Source organism: Strix uralensis, chromosome Z (genome assembly GCF_047716275.1).
Source record: "Strix uralensis isolate ZFMK-TIS-50842 chromosome Z, bStrUra1, whole genome shotgun sequence".
Classification (NCBI taxonomy): domain Eukaryota; kingdom Metazoa; phylum Chordata; class Aves; order Strigiformes; family Strigidae; genus Strix; species Strix uralensis.
In genome coordinates, this window is record NC_134012.1 from 31,300,808 (window position 1) to 31,324,900 (window position 24,093).

The following is a 24,093-nucleotide window of genomic DNA, read 5'->3' on the forward strand; positions in this document are numbered from 1 at the left end:
CAAAAACTTTCCACATTTTCCTTCCCACATTCACATTATTTTAATTACTGTAATTGACACCTACATGCCTTCTCATTGATCATGAAAGATTTGATAGGCACTGTCCACTTGAATAAACTGAACCATAGACCTCATCATTATTCAGAGCAGTGTGTAAGGACCCAATTCAGAAAAATATAGTTGACATCTCCTGTCAGCAGTGCTCTCCTTTTTAGAATGAAAAGACATTTCCCTCCTCATAATCTGCATATTTTGCAGATGGCCTCTGCCTCTGAAGATACCTTGAGTCTTCCAACCAGCTCAAACATGTGACTAGGCTGAAATTCTGGTGTTAACAATTGGATCATTAATTATGTTACTGATTTCACTGGGGCATGGGTTTTACACTCAGTCTCCTTTTCACAGCTTGCCCTTTTCTGCATCTTTCTCAATAACAAATTACTACATTTTTAGATTACTTATATTTAATAAGCTATTTCTTGTTGAGTTTCTGTCTGATTTTATTTCCCAGTTTCTTTAGAGGCTTTCAGTTTCATAAAGTCAGCTTTATGGAGTCCTGCATGGAAACACTGCTAATAAGTAAATCAGACTTTTACAACATCCAGAACAGATCACTGATATTACCAAATAATTTTTCCTGTAATGGGATCCAGCATGCGTGTCCAGTTACATCTTAAATCTGATTGTTCCCCATTACTCCCTGGCTATAACGTGTCTCTTTTTCCCTTTGGAAAATGAGTGTCAGTTTCCATCAAGAGTTGAGAGGTGTCATTCCAAGTGAACAGAGTGATTTGTCTGGTGTTGCTTGGCAGGATGTAACATATTCCATCCGTAAGGAATTTAGGGCAGAGTGCGTGGAGGTGTAGGGGGTAGAGGTTGGAGGAATTAAGGAATGGGGGAGTGAGATGTAATGTTGTGGATATGAATACAGATTGTAAACAGATGAACTGGTGGTGTACTTTCTTATGCTCTATGTGGAGCAGTCAGCTCATGACACCTGTCGAAGCACTTCTTTGTGTTTTTGTCCTGATGCATAATTCTTTTAGACTTCTGCATTTGTGTTCACACAAATGTGAATTTGTGTTCAGACTTCTTATAGCATTGTTTTATCTTCATCGTTAGCACACATGACAAAATCATTGTTGTTTGTCTTCATTCCAGGACTATAGTGTAACCAATTGTTTGTTTTCTTTAAGAACTGCCTGAGACTGTCTTAATTGAAGAGAAAGATCAAGAGACAGAGACATGGGCCAGGCCTCTGGTCGACCTTTGGCAGACAAGAATACCCAATTTCAATGCTGAAAAAGAATACAATGCAGCTTGTGCACAAAAAGAACCACACTGTGCCATTTGCACTCTTCTCATGCCGTACTACAAGGTAAGCAAGATCCTAACAGCTTCATCTTGAAGTGTGGCATAGCTGCCCAGCTACTTTATTTCCAATAAATTAGAAATAAAGTAAACTTAGGCATTTGACTTGTATGAGAAGTAAATAAACTCACTGTTGTTAAGATTAGAACTGATACTCTGTTCACTTGCATTTATTCTTGGTTGCAAATAGTGTATGCCTTCTATTACGGTTTATGTAGGGTTGGTGTTAGTGTATGTGTGTTTGCCCTTGAAATTACACTTTCCAAGGTGGCGAATCCACATAGGTTTTTATCTTTTAGCTATTTCCTTATATGTCCATCTTCCAATGCTTTTTATTGGAGCCTTTTCTATATCTGCTTCTTACAGTGTTGAAGAAGTAAGTGTTTTCACAGTATTTAGGCCTTGTCAGGAATAATATTCCCACAGAAACAGCCTAATGCAGAGCGTTGTTTGATACTGGCTTGTGGAATTCCTGTATCAAATGCCAGCTAAAAATGCTGCTGTAATACTACAGTACTAATTCTGAAGCTGCTAAACTGGCATCTCCCCAGCATGGTAACTAGGAAGAAAACTTTTATTGCACTGGACCCAGTTAAAGGACTCAAGGGGAGACAGAGGTACAATATCATTGAACACTGCTGCATAAAACTAGTTTGCAGGCTGAGTGCTATTCTAGATTTCACAGTTATCTGAACAATCAAGGAACTATAGAATGACTGTGATAAATACCTAGCAGCAGTTAATTTTCTCATAAAATTGTTATATTGTTAGTGCAAGAGCTGGGAGGGGAGAAGTGATTTCATCATTGTCAAAAGGAAGATCAAGTAAATCTGTCCTTTCTTTTACTTAAATATAAATTTTGTTTATTTTCCAGCCAGACAATCATGATGAAGCAAGTCCTGCTTTCAGGGAAGCAAACTCAGCAGAAACACTGATAGCTGAAAATGAAAAGACTAAACCTCTTATTCCAGAGATGTGTTTTATTTATAGCGAAGAAAACACTGAAAACTATCCATCAAATGCCTTAATTGAAGAAGATGGAACAAGTCTTCTGATTTCCTGTGCAAAGTGTTGTGTACGGATTCATGCAAGTAAATAAAATAGTTGTTCAGTTGGCAGAAATGTAGCTTCAAATTTTGTTTTATTGATAAATAATAGTTAGCTAGGCTTCTAGTATGTCTTTAAAAGTACTTGAAGAACCCTTCCATATGTAATTCTTCAATCACTGGCTAATTTAAAAAAAAAAACAACTATGTTACATTTTCTATTACTTGTTAATGATTGCTGTGAAAACAGTGAAGAATAAACTCTTCTGTAAACTTCCAATAATCACAAACTTCTGATTCTTGTTTCAATTCTGAACTATTAAATTCCTCTTTTACTTCTCATATTTTAAACCACTGTGTGATGTTAGTATATCCTTATTAAGTAGGCATGGTGAAATCCTGCTGGATTTGAGGACTTGTGAATATTGATATTGACTTTAGGTATGAAGCAATTTTATTCACCTTGCATTCTTTTTTACTTCTGTGACTGATGAATGCATGGATTTTCTGCAGTATATTCTACAGACATTAGGACTTGAGTAGTTAACTCTAAGAAGTCCATGTGAAATTCTTACATGGAAGTGCATATAATTGCATAGAATAAATGTCAGTACATGAATTCAAATTGTACATTTTGACTGCAGGGAGATTTGGTGATTTGCTATTGAACTGACAGAAAGTAAGAAATCCTCTGGGGTTTTTTTTGGGGGTGGGTGGGTGGGGTTTTTTTAGTTTGTTTTGATTTTTGGTTTGGTTTAGTGGGTTTTTTTTGTTTGGTGATTTTTGGGTTTTGTTTGAGTTTTGGAAAGAGTGTCTATGTGTCTAATTTGTATATTTTGTAGACTATGGAATTAGCAGTAAGTCTAGATTGAAAAAGTCTTGTTGGTTAGAGATGTCTTTTACTAGTGTTTATATACAGTTGAATTGTATGACATCACAGATAGAAACGCAGAATATATTAATCAGTCCATCTCTCTTATTCTAGGTTGCTATGGTGTTTTTCCTCATGAAATCCATAATGAATGGTTGTGTTCTCGATGCAGAAAAGAAGCCTGGAGAGCCGTAAGTTTCACATGTTGCTTAGTTATCTAATACATTAGAGATTAAGTAAAAAAAAAAAAAAGCAGCACATGCACGATTGCATGTGAAATGTAGCCTGTATAATTTTTCTGAACACACACTTGCTGGAGAAAAATTATTTGTAAAATGTGATTAGATTTCAATATAAAATGTAATAACATTTTGATAGACAAACTTGGAGTAAGTTTATACTCTCAAGAAAAGGATTGGCTAACAGAATATAGTTGTTCAAGGGAAAACTGAAAAAATTAAATGCACATAGAGAAAAAAATGAGATTTTTGTCCAAATATTTTAGACTTCTGGTATGTATGTGTGGGCAGCTGGGAGATAGAGAAGTGGAAAGAGAATAATAAATTACAGTCAAGAATGAAATTGTTCTTGTATAGCATTTAAGGTTTACTGCGCTGTGTAAGCAGAAAAAGATTACCCTTGTGAAGCTTATTTTCTTTTTTTAAAAAGTATAATATAGTTTTATACAGCAAGGAATAAATAGACAAGCAATTAATAGAATCCCTAAACGTACATTCATTTAAAAAAAATTTAAATTTACATTTCACCAATCTATTTGTGTAGTATATTTTTTGACATCAAAAATCAGTCAAAAATAGTAAAACAAAATTCAGTCTTGTAATTTGTTAATGCTATTTTGTAGTAAGGATTCTAAAATTGTTCTGCGATTTTAAGGTTATTTTACAAATGTTCTTGAAGTGAAGAGGACATTTGGATCGTGCAGGAGCAGGTGAAAGATATGAACAAAGGTAGAGAGAGAATGACTGACTTGACACATTTATGTTCACTATGGGGCAATGAAGGGGGAACTGGATAATGTGATAGAAAAAGGAAAATGTTGGGGAGAAGATTAAAGCTTGTCTTGACTGGGATTTTTCTTTGACAAACTTTTAGGGGAAAAATTCCCAACAAAGGACAGCGTTAATTTGAGAATTATGCACATTTTACTGACTAGGTTTAGTTTTATTCTGTTATGATGCATATAAGTTTCTGAAAATAAGGAAGATATGAACTGTATGAACTGTAGAGAAAGTAATTGTTTGCCAAATTATTTGAGGAGATGAGATGAAGCAGTGGAAGAGATACCAAAACCATACAGAAAGTAGCTGAACGGACGTTTTATGTGAAGAGATTTTAGTATTAGATTTTTGCAAAAGCATGTGCCAGGGATTGAAGAGAAGTATCAATGGACTTCTGAAATTTTATGTGTTAGGTATCAAGAAGGTGATAGGAATGAAATGGAGCATCGTTTTCACTGTGAAAATATGTGTTGTCCGCTTGGACAATTTATTTAATGTAATCTTTATTATATATTTAACTGAATTGCTGTGATTTTGTATGTGTATTAATTATTGTACAGCTAAATCATTAGTGCCAACAACTTCATCTTTGTATAGGTCCAGTTTGGTGACCCAAGTGAAGTGATACTGTCTTATGCCCCAAGACAGCTATTCATTCAGATATGTTTGTGGAATAAAATTCACATTCTTAATGTCATATGTTATCATTCAGTTGGGAAGTTTTAATGAAATGTTGAAGATCGAATAGACCTCACTAGTATTAAATTTACTTAAAACTTGTCCTCCTTAGTCGGCTGTCTTGTATTCTTTGTTATTGCATGTTGTTCACATGTCAATGTGAACTGTTCATTGTGAGCTGAAATATGTAGGAGTGATAGATAGTAGACATCTGCTACCGAAGTTAAATAGCAAAAATCCAACAGTTTCAAGGATGTGAATAATGCTCATATTTTTTCATACGTGAATGATACCCAATTCACTTTTTTAATAGTGGGGTCTTTCAAAACTCTTGAGATGCTGAAGCATCTCAGGATTACTAGTGGTTATCTCTGAGAGCTTGCCGAGCTTAGGTGAGATGCCAGCAGCCTGGAAAATTTAATGTTTCTTTTTAAAAAAGCAGGAAATGGGTGACCCAAGAATTACGTAGCAGTCAACCTATCTTGGATTCCAAGAGAAATACTAAACGAATGATGAATCTACCAATATCTAAACACCTAGACAACAACAGAGTACACAGAGATACATATTTATGAACAAACCAACTGATTTCTTGCTGTGACAGCTCATGGGAATAAGGAATAAGCAGAAGATTTCATGCATTCTTACTTTCAGATGCTTTTGATAGTGTTTTAAATTCTGATATTCAAGCGACAGAAGAGATATGGTGTAAATCAATAGTTGCCAAACATATAAGAATATGGATCTGCTTTCAACCCTCACTATCTCAGGCCACCACTCATCATTCTCATCAGACTTTTAAAGAGTGATAAAGTTCTGTGCATCATTTGCTGATTGCTTTTCATGTCCTTATGGAATATATGTAGAAATCTAGACTGGTCTACTGTAAGATGATTGCATAGGAGATGGGGGAGTGTACCTTATGTGAAGCTACCAAGGTGTTAAATTTAGAGAATATATCAAAGGCTTTTTCACAACTGTCAAATGTGTTTCAGGTATTATTCAAAATATTATTTTCTTCAGTTATTTCAGTATTTCAATGACACAAAAGGATTAATAAGAAGCATTCCTAATGCATTTTCTGTAAGTACCAAGGATCTTGGGCATCTTTTAGGCTGAGGTTTACTAATTTGGGTTAGGATTACTATTTTGGATTGGATCCAAATATTGCTTTGGATTAGATCCTACTATTTTGTAGGACAGTAATTATTACTGTATTGAAGAAGTGGTGTAAAATAAATTACACGGAATTCAACAGAGATAGGTACAATACTTAGAAAGGAGTTATCAGTTATGCGCATATAAGATGGGAGTCCCTACCTCAGCAGTAGCTCCTACTGCCAACTGGAGTTGTGACTATTCTGCTCGCAACCTGAACATCAGTTTTACAGAACCTGAAACATCACACCAGAATGTTTAAGCCTTGTACTGAAAGTAAAGCCTGAAAAACATACGGAACGATCTTTTTGCTCTGATCTCTTCAGCTTTGATGAGAGCCCAACTGAAGAACTGTGTCTAACAGTGAACACACATGGTTCAGAAAACCACAAGCCTGAATGGGATGGAAGAAAACAAGAAGTGCAATCGAAATTGCAAAAAAAAAAAAGACAAAAATTATTTTAATCATTCCTGATAGACCTCAACCATTCCATAAGGGAGGATTGAAAATAATTAACCTTCTTAGTATAGCCAAGGGAAGACAGAAAGGAAAGAAGTATCATTCTCTCATGTAAATATAGGAACACGATTAATTGCCCTTCTCTCATTTTAGGGACAAGATGACTTGTAGCATCTTTAAACTGCATCAGCAGAAGTTTATGTTAATATTGGGAAATACTGTGAATTTTTATTTCTCAAAACAGTGAACTACTGGAATAGGATATATAGAGATTTTGTAGAATCTACTCCTTCACAATTTTTAAAAACATGTTAGACACACATTTGTCAGGAATAGTTGAAGAAGGCTTGCTTGTGCCTTGGGGTAGAAGGATAAAATAGACATATGTTTCTTTTTTCTATGGTTCTCTTTTGTCTGTTTGAACAGTATTATTCATTGCAAAGCATTGTGACCATAGTTCTCTTTGGAGAAGAAATTGTCAGTTTGGTATACAACTTAAATGTATTAGTGTATTTTTGCTTGTATGGAACTTCATTGCTGACATCAGCATGATTAAGAATTGTGAATACTTATTTGGGTCCTATTTGTCATTTTAGGGTCATGTTTCTGTCTCTTCAGAGTTTGGACAATAATCTTAGATTATCCTAACAGCTTTCACTTCAAAATAGTACAATACTTTAATCTTAGCATTATACTTACAATAAATGTGGTTCTCTTTTAGCTAATCTTCTCTACATCTATAAAAAAGACAACTTAATTGAATATACTGCTGCCCAGAGTATGACTTTCCCTTTTAAAAATCTGCAATTTGTTAGTTGTGCCAACCAACAGCTGAAAGTTTTATGCTACCTTTGAATTATATGCATGTGTCTTTTATAAATCAGTGTTTTAATTTGTATAAATTTTTCTGTATCTGTTGTTACACATACGATACTTTAATTGTATTTTAAATTGCTGTGTAATACCATAAGTCTCTCTGGAGAGGGAGATGTAATTAAAGAAATTACTTATTTGCATGACCTTTTTTTTTACTGTAGGGAATATAGAGTGAGGTATTTTACATTCCAACTAACACGGTTCAGACCTCAAGTTTCTATGTGAAACAAATGAAAAAATCATATTCATCTAAATTCTTGTTCAGGATAAGCATTCCTAAAACCTGCAGCTGTTGCAGAAGATGTGAAGCTGAGATTTGACTCACTGTAGGAATTACGTATCCACATGCCTTCAAAAATTCAATTCTTACATCAGAAAAGTGTAAAAAATGAGAAGACTTAATTATCAGAAAATATCTATTCTCTGAAACTCCAGCTTCCTAAATGTCTGAAATTGTTTTCCTTCCTCTTCACATTGATTCCTAGAAGGAGGAGATTTAGCTCAGAAAGACCTGTCTGAGAAATTCCCTTCAGGATAACCCTTTACATCCTGAAGGGAAGGCTGATCGGAAAATAAGGAGAAAGAAAATCCTTGTGCACTGGAGAATAAAATGGAAGTTCTGAAACATTGGTACAAACCTTGGTTCAAAGTTCAGAGTTAATTTCTTAGAAAGAAAAGTTCCTTCTTCTTCCTTTGCTTACACAATTAAGTGTTGGTTTTAGTTCTATTAAATAATACTTTCTTAAACTCCCAGCAGTTATGTTAACTTTGTAGAAAAATTGGTCTTTACTAAAAATGGAGAGGACTAAAATTTGAGAGTGACTTTTCACAAGGGTACATAGTGGTAGGACACAGCATAATGTCTTTAAACTGGAAGAGGGTAGATTTAGATTAGATATAAGGAAGAAGTTCTTCACTGTGAGAGTGGTGAGACACTGGAACAGGTTGCCCAGAGAAGCTGTGGCTGCCCCCTCCCTGGCAGTGTTCAAGGCCAAGTTGGACAGGTCTCTGAGCAACCTGGTCTAGTGGAAGGTGTCCCTGCCCGTGACAGGGGGGTTGGAACTGGATGATCTTTAAGGTCCCTTCCAACCCAAACTGTTCTATGATTCTATACTAGGTTTTTGTATATCAGTATGATTTTGCAAAGCACTGAAGTATGAGAGGACTATAGAAATGAGAGCTATATTAATAGCTAAATGAAACAGTATTATGTGTGAATCCCAACTATGAACATCACTAAAATATGGAAATAAAAAATGCCTACGTGGACTCAGATTTACAAAGCCAGATTGTTCTTTGATGGACATTCCATTTTATATTATCAGAGGAAACTGCTTTTGAGATTCGGAAGCATACTGTTTTCTTGCAGTTGCAACATCTCTAAGTAGCTGAAATAGTATGCTTTACAATTTGATTTTTTGGCAGATTTTCACCTTCCAATGATGCACCTGGATCCATGATAACATAACATATCTTTATATTCTACTAGGCAGTAGGTCCTGTTTGATAACGATTATTGACAAAAGTCATACCGAATTTGTCTATGCTAATGGGCAAAAAATAGCCATAAATCAACCCCCCAAAACAAATAAAAAATCAAATTATATTAAATAAGTAATTTGCATGGCTTCTGAAAGTGTAACTGTATTCATACAAAGTGCCTTGATTGAGAATAAATGCCTCATTAATCTTAAATGCTTCAGCTAAAGAAAGCTAGTGAAGGCAGGAAAAATAATGACTGGCATTATAGAGAATGCAGCGTACTGTACAGCATGCAAGGATGTGGTCACCTAGTAGCAATAATACATAAACATAAATGCCTTTGTTATTTAAAAGACAAAAGGATTTGGGACAGGAAAGAGAAAGAAGTGCAAGTAAGGAAACATGTAAATGCAATTCAGTGCCTTACTTCATGGTAAGCTGGCTGTTAATAAGGCTATCGAGGAAGCTGCATGACTTTTCACAAGTTATTCTAGCCCTCCACAGCACAACAGCAATAGTCCAGCACCTAATCTGGTCAGCACCGATGTTGAGAATAGATCCTATGTTGAATAGCAAGTGTTAAACAGTTTAGCAGATTTTTTTTTTTTTTTCTGTAGATGAGCTTTTTCATGCTTTATATTTTACTGTTGATATTCAGACTTCTGGTTTGTATTTTGTGGTTAGAGCAGCCCATTACATCAGTTGAAGGATTTTTAAATTTTTTTTCCTGAGGCTTCAGAAAAATGGCACATAAGAGCTTTCAGTATTCCAGCTCAGAAACTGCCCTATTTCACCCTACTGAAAATAATGATTTTGAACAATCTTTTTATAGTGGTGCCTTTCTCACTGATACAGTGTCAGCTTCTCCATTATAAACTGCTGTTTTCAGAGCCAAATAACTGCCAGAATTAACTCACTACATGTGAGTTGGTATACAGCATCTTTAGTTTCAGACTGATCTTGCTACCAAGCTTTAAAAGCATTTGGATACTGTTAATAAAAATAAATTATTGGTCATTAAAATCTGGCTATAGCAGGAAAGGTTAAAACCTTAAGTTTTCTGTGTTTTTTCTTTTCAGACAAGTAAGGCCTGATTTTTAATTTTTTTTTTTGTGGTGTTTGTTTATTTTTAAAATCTGGATTTTCCTAAACCTTTTCTGCAAAAAGCTGTCTTACTGGCAGAATTACTTACACATGCTGATGGTAACCATGCGTGGACTCGGGGGTGGGGAGCGTGATATTTCTTTCTGATTTTGGTATTAGTCTATGTCCTGGTTTCAGCTGGGACAGAATTAATTTTCTTCCTAGTAGCTGGTATAATGCTGTGTTTTAGATTTAGTATGAGAATAATGTTGGTAACACACTAATGTTTTAGGATAAGCACTATTTTGCAACAGCTAAGTTAAAGATTTTTTTCAGTTTCCCATGCTCTGCCAGCGAGCAGGTGCACAAGAAGCTGGCAGGCAGCGTGGCCAGGACAGGTGACCCGAACTAGCCAAAGGGCTATTCCATACCATAGGACGTCATGCTCAGTACATAAACTGGGGGGAGTTGGCCGGGAGGGGTGGATCACTGCTCGGGCATCAGTCTGCAGGTGGTGAGCAATTGCATTGTGCATCACTTGTCTTTTCCTGGGTTTTATTTCTCTCTTTTTGTTATCTTCCGTTTCATCACAATTAGGACAATACATTACAATAGTAATACATTACATTATACTTTAATTATTAAACTGTTCTTATCTTAACCCATGAGTTTTACCTTTTTTCCAGTTCTCCTCACGATCCCACCAGGGCAGGTGAAGGAGTAAGTGAGCAGCTGCTGTTTCTTAGTTGCCAGCTGTGGTTAAACCATGACAGTCTGGTGACAGGATATGTATTGCTTGTAAAAAACAGTCTTTGACACAACATATTTTAACAGGTTTATAAATACTGTGATTCCCTGATGCTATCACAGAAACCAAATTAAAGACTGTTAAACCTGAAAAATACCTTTTGACCTAAGTGCCATAATGCTTAGACGCAAAGTCCATTTTGACCTTGGCTTCCCTTCATTGCAGTTCACCAAGTCAGCCTTTGCCACTGATATCCATGTGAAAAGGCTTGATATCTTTGGGCATCTCCAGGCATGGGGGTATTCTTATTTTACCAAGGAAGGGGTTGCCCATTCCCTGCAGGGGGAAACAGGATTTCAGTCAGATGCAGTTTTGAATCTGGCCCTGCTTGGAACTGGAATTGGACCAGAGAACCTTCATTAATCTCATCCAGTCTAAATTTGTCCTCAAAGACTGTATCTGATCTCCAGGAGTACTGCTGCAAAATCACTGAGGGGAAAAAAAAGCTGGAAATAGCCAGTTAGCAGTATATCCTGCCCTGCACAGCTGGTGCTAGGCTGCTTTCTTGAAGATACAAATTTTCATCTAAAGATGTTCAGGTTTAAATCTTTACTGGTTTAAATATTTACCGTCACTTCCAAGCGTTGTATAATAATGGGAATAATCCTACATATTTTTTATCAGTAGACATACCCACATTCCATTTTTGTTTGTGTGTTTGCTAAGTGTTTAGCCACAGTGTTATCCTCTGGTGGTGATTTTCACAGTCTCATTATATTTTGCAGGAAGAATGATCAGTTTTATATTTTGTACCTAATTTCAGTGCTGTTTTTTAAAATTAACACCCCCACCACCACCCCCCACCCCCCCACCCCCCCACCCCAACAAACAGCTAATCTCATTCCTTTTGAGTATTCTTCAAAGGGAAAGTTGTCTGTAATCTTTGTTGTTCGGATGCTTGGGAACAGTCTCTCTAACGTAAACATTTTCTAAAACTAAGTGACCAGTAGTCACTATTGCAGAAAGTATTTCATATTCAGTCATGTAGCTGTTTCCATTTCATACTTTGTATGTGTTTTTTACTTCAGATATGCACATTCTAGTAAGAAAGGACACATAGGTCCCCCTGCGAAGTGGGGAAGTTACTTTTTATTCCAGTTACCTGTAATGAGTGTTTGCTTCTTATTTCAGTTTCAGCCCCACCAGTTTCCATTTCTGTCTCTGGCTGCAGAATTCTCTCCCTGCTCCCATTCCCCATCTCACCTTTTTTTTTCCTGTCCTTTTCCTAGTCTTCTTATTGCAGCCAACACTCTCCTGCTTTTTGCATTCTGGCAGATGACTGTGCTCAATAATGCTATGTCATGGGCAGCACAGCAAAAGACTATTTGCTTATACTGTTGCTTCAGCCTGGCATGATGTGAGAGCTGCAATTGCAAGGAAATTTTTGACCGTTCCTGAATCAAGAGCAGGGCAGACTGAATATTTGCAGGATTAGGCTACTAAAATGTGGAAATTCAGTACATGATGATTTGTAAACTTAAAATTCCCAAAGGTGAATGTCTTCAACAAGTTTGAATGCATCTGAAAGAGTAAAATGTTCATCTGTTGCAGAAGTATGGCCACCTTCAATTTTCAAGAACATGGTTTAACCTTGCATCCAAAGATGTCTCTACATATTAAATAAATATTAACCTGGGGCGGATTTATTTCTCTTTCAAGGAATTACTCAGCCTCCTCAATCAATGTGAACTCTAAGCATCTACAAAATGCTAAAACAATTGACAGTGGTTTATTCTTTTGGACAGAATAAAATTTTTCTGTAACATTTTCTAAAAAAAGGTGAAATGCTTTTTTCAGAGTTCCTATTATTGTTAAAAATCGTGACTTTGTTGAGGCAGATGATGGTGGAAGTTTGACAGTGTTTATATACAAATGAAGATTGTGTGTTATAATGGTAGCAGCTAGCAACTCTGTTAAGAAATGGTGCTCCCAGATAGGAGAGTGAATCCTTTTACTAGAAAACTCTCAATTTGTCTGTAATTTGTTACTTTTAGAAATATTTTGTCTCTAAAAAAAATGGAAGTTTGTCTCTGAAAAGCTAATTTTAAGGTAATAACTTGAACTGGGTAGAGTAATGGTCTCTGAATTGAAATTAAATAATCTCAAAAGCTATTTTCTGAGTGAAGATTATTCCCCTGGTGTGGAAAGATTAAAATAATCATTAGTGGACCATTCCTGAAAATGACATTTTCAAATGTCTTAAGAGAAACCCCAACCCTTTTCTCCTTACACAAAGATAATTACATACACAAATATAAATAAACTGGGGAAATGAGATAGCTGAAAAGGCAGCAATGCCATGTCCAGATGCACATCTGTGTTAATACTGTTAGGAATTATGACCTTGGGCATTAACAAGGCAATTGAGACAGAAGGTGGAAGACTAAGGCTGTCTTTTTTTCAGTTCAAAGGTTCCACTCTAAAAAGCCCACCAGAGTGGCTTGAAGGAAACAAAAGATGTTTATCAGCCTTAGCCATGCAATTTGTATCTATTTGTCTTAACTGTGGCAGAGTTCAAGATTAGATGTCTGGTTTAATTAGCTACTTTTAAATGAGACTGGTAAATCAGCATTATTGCGACACAGCTTTGTAGCAGTTGACTCTCAAAACTGGAAACAATTGTTCTGACCTCTTACTAGAAATACTTGAATAAAAAACCCTGTCCTAACCGCTTTTCTTAGATTTTTGAGTGCTTTTAGACACTAGTCAGAGTCATTAGACACACAGGGAAAAATAGTTGATTAAAAAAAAAGTGAAAATATATTGTTAACTGGATGAATACTGTTCTACTCAGTGCTGAAGACATTATCAACTTGTACTTGCAATGCTTCAAACCACTAGCCAAAATGTATATTTACTTGAAATTATTCATTCTGGTGTTACTGCTAAATAAAGCAGTGGTAATAAAGTTATCACAATAACTTTATTATAATAATAAAGTTCAGTGAATGCATTGTTTGTTTTTCAGAATCACAAACCTTACAAACACATGAAAATTAAATGTATAATATATATATAATGTATATTGTGGCCCCTCACTACAAAAAGGACATTGAATTACTCGAGCATGTCCAGAGAAGGGCAACGAAGCTGGTGCAGGGTCTGGAGCACATGTCGTACGAGGAGCGGCTGAGGGAACTGGGGTTGTTTAGTCTGGAGAAGAGGAGGCTGAGGGGAGACCTCATCGCCCTCTACAACTCCCTGAAAGGAGGTTGCAGAGAGCTGGGGATGAGTCTCTTTAACCAAGTAATAAGCAATAGGACAAGAGATAATGGCCTCAAGCTGAGCCAGGGAAGGTTTAGACTGGATATTAGGAAGCATTTCTTTCCAGAAGGGGTTATTAGGTGTTGGAATGGGCTGCCCAGGGAGGTGGTGGAGTCCCCATCCCTGGAGGTGTTTAAGAGTCGGGTCGACATAGCGCTGAGGGATAGGGTGTAGTTGGGAACTGGCAGTGTGAGGTTAATAGTTGGACTGGATGATCTTCAAGGTCTTTTCCAACCTAGATGATTCTGTGATTCTGTATACTTAGGAGTGCCAGGTAGCAGGATTTTCCTAATATCTAGGTATGTTTTCTAAAACATTTTAACAGACTAAGGGGCTGTAGATGGAAAGTGACAAAAAGGATAGGAACAATCTTGGTTTTCACATTTATGATGCATAAAGTAGAAAGACTTAAGTTGCAGCAGGAAATCATCAGGTTAGCTGTTACAAAAAACTTCCTAATGGCAGTGATGTCAAAGAGCTGGAAGAGATTGTTAGGTTGATTATGGAAACTACATTCTATGAGGAAGTTGAAAATGTGTCAGACTAAATTAATTAAGAATAACATGTTTTATTTTACCCTTTCTTCATCCACCAACATAAGTTACATATTTCATTTAACTGGATAAATATAATTATTTGGAAATGCTGTTGTAATTTACAGGGTCTTAGAGGAAATGAGAAACAGCAGGTTAACAAGAAAGGGGATTGTGTGAGGCATGTTCATAGTTGTCCATAAGAATAACCATTATATGACTTACTATATAACCCTCTGCTATGGCTTGGCTGAACTCTATTGCCTTGCTGTGTCAGGCAACTTCCTGTCTCATACAGAATGCTATTGCTGACAAAGTAAGTATGCAAATATGGAAGTGTGAAAACTGCTTTTTATAAGCATTACTGTCAATATAACTTCGAATTTTGCCAAAGTGTAAAAAATACTCAAAGACAACCAAATGCATTAATTTTAAATTATAAATGACTGTGAACAGGCTTGGGTTTTGTCTGGTATTTATCCATGCAACAATAATTAATATGCATCTATGCCTGAGTAGTGGCATATCATTACAAAAAAGATGGTCCATCTTTTGGATGTATGTACCAAAGGAAGCATGGTTAATTCACATTGACTTCAGGCTTTTTGTGTGATTTCTAGCAGTGGTTGAAACAGAAATGAAAAATAAACCAGATTAGGAATGCTGGTTGCAAAATTCAGTTTCACTGTAAACCAGGGGAAGTGTTTAGTCCAGAAACTGTGGATATGGTCTGTATTCTTATGAAAAAAAATGCATCATCTCCACTAAAAAACTAGAAGGTGAAGTGAATGTTAGTGTCCTAAAGCTTGGGAATTGTATGGAGATGTCTTACTTTATACAGATACTGGAAGAGAGAGTTTTCTTTTGTAATTCTAGAATGTTGTGGAGATGAATGTTAAGGAAGAGTTGAAGAAATAGATCTTTGGTGATTTGTAAGCAAGATTCTAAGGTGAATCAGTTTGAAAAGGATGCAGTGCTGTAGGATTACTCTGTGGTAGTGCTGAGGATTCCCAGGTAGGTTTAAAGATCTGCAGACTGTTTCGTGCTCTAGTTTTCATATACAAGTGCTTGCCTTTGAGAACTGAATGTAAATTATAAGCAAATTTCCCATGACTGTAGTGGTGCTTTACTGGAAACAGTGCACTGTGCCCATTAACTGTTTAGTGGAATTTTTGTTGTATTATTTCAGAACAATTCTAGCAAGGTGAATTAATGTGTATAAAGCCTTAATAATGTGATTTCTTAGCATCTAGTTTAGGAAAGTCTTCACACATGTAGTTCAGTAAATTTTCCAATTGACTGATGTTTTGTCAAAACCAAAATATATTCAGGATAAGAAAGACAGTAATGCTGCTTCTCACAGCTTGAGAGTATACCTGTGTAGATGTCAGCATTTCGTTATCATAATGACATCCAAAGAAGGACAACAGACAGAAGGAGAATGTGAAGATGATTTGAATCACCTGGAAGAGTAGTTAAGGGAATTTAGTATGTATAGGTTGGCAAAAAACATACCATGAGGTTAGGGTATTATAAGGATCAAGAAATACTTGTAAGATAATTATGTATAGGAAAGAAAGGGGTGATTATGTATAGTGGTTGAACACCATCTCAAAGAGTAATGGTTTGAAACTAAAATAGAAGGTAGTACATTAGACTGAATTTGACATGTGAATCTAGAATGACATGGGGTTTGTTGACTTGATCTCTCTTTGACAGAGAAATGGAAAAGTAAATAGTATTAGAGGAATTCTGGTTCCCGCCATTTTGCTTTACCTTCAAGAGTGTGGGCACTTAGGGGAGAAAGAGAAGAAATAACCCTCCCCTACCCACCCCTCCCCTCCCTCCCTGTCTCGCTCCATCCCTTCTTCCCTGTCTTGCTCCATCCCTCCTTCCCTCCCTTTCTCCCTGTCTCACTCCATCCCTTCCTCCTTCCTGTGTTCTCCCTTCCACTTGTTCTCACCACTGCCCCTCCACCCGCAGTGAGCTTTTGTCTTGTGGTGGGCTTGATACAAGAGCAGGTTTCCTAAGAAGCAACAAGAGAACCTCACAAAGATGCAGCTAATTGAATACAAGTGTTGGTTCTGGAAGAAACAGTTTTACTTATTCTCCAACAGCCAAAATGAGAAATCCTATGCAATTATGCCCTTTCCCTTCTGAGCTGTTTTCTCTATTGAAGAGGCTACCAAAAGTTAGAAACAATATGAGCTGAAGCTCCCACTCCATGCTGCAATAGCAGCCTCCTTATATTTCATTTTTCTTCTTTATATGCTGAAACTACCTGTTCCTGCTCAGTCCCCTTTGAATACCTGAAGAAATTGGTATTTTGAGCCTTTGGGTTTCCTTTAGTTAATGTTTACTATAAAGGGAACTGTGAACTGAAACTTGTGCCAAGGGTCTTGTGGTTAAAGTAATGAAAGTCAACTCTCTTCTTCACAACTCTAATATTAAATAGTTAAAAGGGTACTCTCTTAAGAGGATGGGTTACCTGTTTTCCATGGGTTCGGTAGGTAAGACAAAAAATTTATGTGCTTAAATTGCAAAGAAGTTGCAATTGTCACAAGGAAATATTTTCTAGTTAGGAAAGATCTTTCTCGTAGGAAGTATAGTAAAGCATTCAATTAGATTTCTGACAGACATTGATAATCTTCATTATTGGAGGTTTTGAGATCAGACTGGAGTATTACATAATAGTTCTTTGGGGTTTTGTTTTTGTTGTTTGTTTTCCCCTACAAAGGCAACTTAAATTTAGAGGTTCAGGAGACAAGCTCTATTTCTGAGTATAGAAATACAGGCACAGGATATCTTGACTTCACTTTGTGCTATTGGTTCTTTATAGAGCAGAAACATGAAGACAGGAAGAAAAATAACTAACATTGGAAACATCTGTTCCTGAAGGAACAAGGGAAAAAAGGAAAAAAAAGGGAAAAGATAGATTCAGAAAAGGAGGAGACTGAAGAGAGGGAGAGAAGTGTTGGAAAGCAGAAAAGCCTGTATATCATCTGTTCAAAGGCACAGTTTTAAGTAGAGGTAGGAAAAGCTGTGTTTGGCATAGTATTTGGGAACCACTGAAATATACCTTGCTGAGTGCCCTGAAAGCAGATGGAGTTGTACTGAAGATCATGGCAGTGAACATGTACTGCAGCAAAGGGAACTTTTTTTTCAAAAAAAGAAAGGATGACCCACCCCATATTCTGGTAGGTTTATAAGTTTGAGAACTGTCAGGAACAAGCAGATTTTCAAAATATTTGACTTGGATCAATGGCTTCTGTGTCAGTTTCCCAGTAACTTCTATTAAACTGGCTATGTGTCATTTTACTTTGTTTTACCTTAGTAATTTCTATGGCAATTCCAGCCTTTCTATGGCAGTAATGTTTAAACGCCTTTTTGTTTAGTATCGCTTTCAAAGTGATGCTGTCTCTTGTTTATGAGTAATACTTAAAATTTGTTTTTCTTTAGCTCATTTGAATTGTTTCTTGTTACTGTATTCTTCTATTTTTCCTGTAAAGAAATATGATGCTTACAAGTGGCAGTTTGTAACCTAGTAATTAATTATCAATTTACATATCCTTAAGATCAGCTGAATAAAACTGATTTCTAACCAGTCAATAAAGCTCACTTTTTTCTACACTATTTTTATTTTTAGGAGTGTTGTCTCTGCAATTTGAGAGGTGGTGCATTAAAGCAAACTACTGACAAGAAGTAAGTAATATATACTTTGGGATTGTATGTGCTTGTTTTAAACTTTATTCCCAATCCATTCCCGTGTACAAAACATTTGTAAACCTAATTACTTGACAGTGTCCCTTTAAACTGAATCATTGCAGAATTAAAATTACTCCTATTGAAAGGTGCCGCTGGCATTTTGTGCAATAGTTAGATGCTAAAATGTACATTTGTTTTAGTACTTGCACACATTTACTTGTTCCAAATTTTTTATTCTGGTGGCTTTTGAGTAAAGACAGTAAATGAGACCTCATTTGTCATTGTTTGCATGGGCAAGTCTTATCAAACAGCAAAGTGTATTTTCTTCTTCGGTTTAGAAATTTTTCATTACAGAGTTAATAAAATACCTTTGAAGTTCTAGAAACAGTATTTTTTAAAAATTAATTTGAATCATATTGAAATAATTTTAGATTTTGAAGTGTTTTTTTAAATACATTTCTATTATACACTGTCAAAAATGGTATTGTTGCTGACATCATGCTGTTGACAGCATCAGTATTTTTCTCTGTATTTGCATGACAGAACACTGTAGAAAGTAACCCTAAGAGATAAATGGAAAATACTGGATCTTAGTAATTTCTCAAGCCCAATAGTGAAACAGTTTTATGCATTTTGAATCTTCTTATAATTAATTAGATTGGTTTAGTAACTTAGCAATATTGTGTAGATCTCTTTCTTTAACTCTGTGGAATGCAGTGGTAAGAGATGATCTAGCTGCAACATTCTTTTCCACTTACAAGGCAAGAATTTATTTATCAGTGATTTGCAATTGGTTGCATTACCCCTGTAAACTGTCCAGTTAGGAGAAGGTTCTATGTGAAACTCACAGGCCAGATCTTGCCTTCAGAAAGCATTTATATTGTAACTGTTTTAATGGAGATTTTGACCAACACATGAAAATTCTCAGCTGCTTTTTAAACTCCCCTAAATTTGCTACTTGCTTTTCTCACCTAAACAGAAAAAAAAAAAACCCAAAAGACAAGACAAAAGTGTCATCTCGGTAGAATTCAGCATGCCCTTTTGATATTTGCTGCTATGTCGTGGTTTAACCCTGGCCGACAGCCAAATACCACACAGTCGCTCACTCACCCTCCCCTGCCTGGAGGATGGGGAGAGAATTGGAGGGATAAGGGTAAGGAAACTTGTAGATTGAGATAAAAACAATTTAATAATTGAAGTAAAATAAAATTAAAATAATAATTATAACGAGAATGGTAGTAATAGAAAATACAAATGAGTAATGCAGAATGTGATTGCTGAAGACACACTGACTGATGCCCAACCTGTTCCTGACTGGTGAACCCAGAGAAGAGAGAGTCCTGAAACTGCAATCCTGGAAGAGAAAGACAAGCTTCCCAGTGAATCCTCGTCTATATACTGAGCATGATATTATATGATATGGAATTGGCAGTTTGGGCCCATCGCTCTGGTTGTGCTCCCTCCCAGCTTCTTGTGCACCTGCACACTAGCATGGGAAGTTGAAAAGTCCCTGATTTCTTAGCGACAGCTAAAAACATTAGTGCATTATCAACACTCTTCTCATACCGAATCCCATACTGAATCCAAAAAACCGGCACTATTCTAGCTACCAAGAAGAAAAAAATTAACTCTCCCCAGCTGAAACCAGGACATGATGGATTGCGTGTTACATCTTTGAAAATACAAACATCTTTTTTGTAGACCAATTAAAATGTTTTAGAAATGTTTCATAAGATTTATTCCTAGAAGAAAATCCACAGATGTTTTCAGAAAGTGCCTTTCTCTGCATAACTATACCTAAAATCTTTGGTTTTGCATTATATCAGTCTGTTACAGATTTATGAAATGAGAGTTCTGTAAAAGTAGTTCAACTCTTGTTTTCCTGTTTCCATAATACCTTACAGTTGCTACACATTGTTGAGTCTTTCATCTATCTTTCAACATTAGCCACCATTCCAAACTTATGAGAGTTTTTGGAAGAGCATGTTCCAGTTATGTCTTTTTTCTCCAACAAGTGTGAAATCCAACATGTTCATTCCCTTCCCTTCTTCTTTCCCTCTCACATACTGATTGGAGATATAGGATGAGCATTACTTAGATTTAAAAGCTAATGAATCAAACATGGTGGTGGGGTAGCAATTTGCCATAAAAGAGAACCGAGATTCCTTCTTTTCAGCAGAACACAGCAGTTGTTTTGAATCCTCTTAGATTGAGAGATGTCAGAGTATAAAGGTTTAGGTAAAGATTTACTGAAGAGGCGTTTTATTTATAGTATTTCTGTCCCATAAAGCTTAGATGGTGAGACAGTGTAGTTTTACAGGTAGGCAGGCAGCAATGAAAAGAAAAGGGTGCTATTAAAAGTTAAAAAGTCTCAAGGCAAGACTTTTTTCTGTAAGTTAGGACAAAACCAAAACTGTCACCGTAACAAAATGATAGATCTGCAAGCTTTGTCTGGTTTTATTTGTGCTGAACTGTATAACTTGCTAATTGATATATCATCTTTACATGCAGTTCTTATTTCACACTTTGACCAGTACGACTTTAACATCACACGCCAGCAGTTCGTTTAGTGCCTGTGTGTTATATTACACTTTTTCAGATATTTTTGTCAATGGTAAGTTTTTTTGTCAAAGGCATCATTCTACTGCAGGAAAGAGAAATTATTTCTGTTCTGCTGCATCACTCTCTATCTCTTTTAGCTCCATCTTACATTCTTGTTAATCTGCTAAAATGCGGATATAATGTGTGTCTCTGGAGATATACAGAAAGTGGAGTGAGACAAGCATTCAGGGCTTACAAAAAAGAGCAAATGGGGTAATGAGACAAGATGTAGAGTGAACGGCAGGGAATATGAGTCAAAGAATGGAAATGTTTTCCTTTCTTCAGATTTACTAGTTGTCTACCCCGAAAAAGGTTTTAGAAGTAGTCTCAGAAGGCTACTCCTGGTTAATAAAAATGTCATTAGCTTCTCTTTTACTTCATATAATATGCACTTTCAATATTAATTTCAGACTTTGTTTTTAGTTTCATTTAGCCTTTATTATTTTGAGATTTATGTATTGAACCAGCATTTCAGGGATATAGCAGTGCTTTCTGATGAGTATAGGAAGCACAGAGCATCATCTGACAAGCTTCCTGAAGTTGCGCTGAAGTCTTACATGTAGTACTGGTCCTAGGCACTTGACAAGTTCTTTCACTGCTAAAGGGGATCCAGTTCATGTTGGGCATTACAGTGATAGCCTGATCAGTTTGCTGCTTCTATGCCTTTGTGTCTGTAAACAGAAGGTCTTGATTGTATACTTTGTTTTACATTTTGATAGATGTATGACTGTGATCATGTGTGTTGCCTAAGAATAGTTACTCAGGTCTGAGTAGTGTTAATCCAAAATGCTGTAGGTGATAAATTGCACACAAATCAAATAGCGTGGTCTTTATATGTGCATGTGGAGAGCACAACTACAAAACCTTTGCACTTAATAAACTGAACATGAAAGATGCTTAAAAAAATGTTGCAATAAAACCTCAGTCTGAAATTATATTTACACAAAGTGGTAGTGTTGTCAGGCCTGTTAAATATGTTTCAAAGAAACTTAAGAAATCCTCATAAGTATTTAGAGATGGTTGCCTTTTTAAAAAAAACACACATGAAGTAACGAAACATCTTAAACACTTTTACTTCTATGGGGGTTTTTTGGTGGTATTCTTGACTTGCCACTTTTCACAGGTGGGCACATGTAATATGTGCAATTGCCATCCCAGAAGTCAGATTTGGTAATGTCACAGAACGTACACCGATAGACACTAGCAGAATACCTTGGCAAAGATTAAAATTGGTGAGTAGTATATTCATATATACTTCATATATTCTTTGCTATTAAGGTGTTCCAATATTTGAAATGTATTAGAAATCTGAATTGTGATGATGATTGACAGGTACAAAGCAGTAAACTATGTTTAAGGTAAGCTAAATAACCAGGGGTTTATCAAGATGGGCTTTTTGACATATAGTGGAAATTCATTAACACTGTTAACAACCTTTGGTATTTTATTAAAAGAAGTTATAACCTGCCCTCCCTCAAAAGAAGAATAACAAACTTGACCACTATCAGCTGTGGAAGTTTCAGTTTTGAAACTGTATTGGTGGTGAAAGTGTTGAAACCCAAACAGGCTGGGAATATCACACAGTACATGTTTGTGAGGTCTTTTTATTATGTATTTTTGCCTCAAGGAACTATTTATGAAGGTAAAAGGATATGTGTGATCTGTTTGTTACATGGTATCTCTACCATCTGGGTGTTGAAAAATGTGCACAAGACAGATCACACGTTATATCGGATGGAAGAAATGTGCTGTTTCCTGAGGAGTTTCAAAAGCTTGTGAGAGACATAAATAAAGTGCATCAACTACTAACGGTGGCACCCTGTGTTACATCTAGAATAACAGTGTCATTCAAGAAGGTTGATGTACACAAGCAGAAGTTCTGCATGAGTGCATTAAAAGTATTTTCCTTCCTGTGTTACATGAGAATTACTTAATTTGTCAGAATGTGCATCACTGTGATGTCATCTGATAGAAAGTGATTAGGGGCCCATTCAAAATCATAAGGAAAAGGTACCATCAGTTTTCTGGATCTGCCCTACACTATTTCCAGATGGTTCTTCCAGACCTTGTACTTGCTCATTTTGAATTATTAGTCTTTCATTACATTTTCATTTCAAGTCATTAATTATTTTTTGTATTTTATAGCTCTATTTCTAAATACAGAGATGCACCTTTGAGTGGTTTAAATTGGTAGCCTGTCATTCAAATGGTAATCCATTCTAAGTTTTTGTTCAAAATTTTAAAATTTTGTTTTTCACATGTCCTTTTAAAAATAACATAAAACACATTTCTAATGACTATATATAACTTATTACAAAAAATGTTCTTCCTAATCTGAAAATAAAACCAGTAGAAGCACTGACAATTAATTTAATATGATCATTCTTATTTTTTGAGGATCTTAAACAGTCACAGATATGTCTCTGGTTGGAAATTCAGGGTTTGAAAACACAGAATGTTTAATTTACCAGATGTTGAAATTCATTCTCTGGGCTGTCTATGACTTGAACTGTATAAGAGTAACAGCAGCCTTTTAGAGAAGGCTTGAATTAATTTTAAATTATTGATTATGAAGGTATGGAGCCAAAATTTGTGAAGTTACATGGTTTACGATTCCTAGGTGATTTCTGCTGAATATGAAACAGTTATGTTAATCAGTTATTTATAGTGGAGAGTTTTTTATTCTATTCTTTCCTTCAGTTGATAGAAGATTGCATGTACTCCTTAGTGCTTTTTCAGTTCTTGAAGCCTCCTTCAATGTAAAATGACATTGAAGCGCTACAGATTGTGTTAAGCTATATATACCCTTTTGGTCTCCTGTGTGTCCCTGAATGTTTAGAAATATAGTACTTGTGTTCCTTAATGCTGTTTTTTAAAGTAAAAGAGTTTGTATATTTGAGTGGAATGAATGTTATGATGAAGGAACTCAACTGAATACAATGAAAATGAGAGGGTACTTTATATCAGCCATAAATGTAGTATTGCTGCAGGTAGTGGAGAGCCTTACTGTGAGGGAAGGAAGCACTATAATCCTGGTGTGGCTGATTAAACCTTACTTTTCCAAGACTTAGTTTCTGACATTGAATTTATAATGAAATAGCTAGGCTTGTACTAATTTAAGGGAAGTAGGCAGTTTGA

General features: G+C 35.9%; 1 protein-coding gene across 17 annotated transcripts in view; it reads left to right on the forward strand.

Moving 5' to 3' along the window:
• Nucleotides 1-24,093, forward strand: part of KDM4C (lysine demethylase 4C) — a 275,507-nt gene that overhangs the window by 168,460 nt on the left and 82,954 nt on the right. For 12 of the 17 annotated variants that reach the window (XR_012627265.1, XR_012627266.1, XR_012627267.1 and 9 more), the window contains 5 exons: nt 1,197-1,378; nt 2,246-2,462; nt 3,403-3,479; nt 18,296-18,351; nt 22,079-22,187. Coding sequence is in view for 11 of the 17 variants with exons in the window: in XM_074857256.1 (XP_074713357.1) it covers nt 1,197-1,378; nt 2,246-2,462; nt 3,403-3,479; nt 18,296-18,351; nt 22,079-22,187 (641 nt within the window). In the remaining 6 variants the exon portion in view is untranslated. Of the gene's footprint in view, nt 1-1,196; nt 1,379-2,245; nt 2,463-3,402; nt 3,480-4,904; nt 5,356-5,424; nt 5,751-18,295; nt 18,352-22,078; nt 22,188-24,093 lie in introns of those variants that run through there. The other 5 variants (XR_012627269.1, XM_074857267.1, XM_074857266.1 and 2 more) reach the window with 5 other exon arrangements.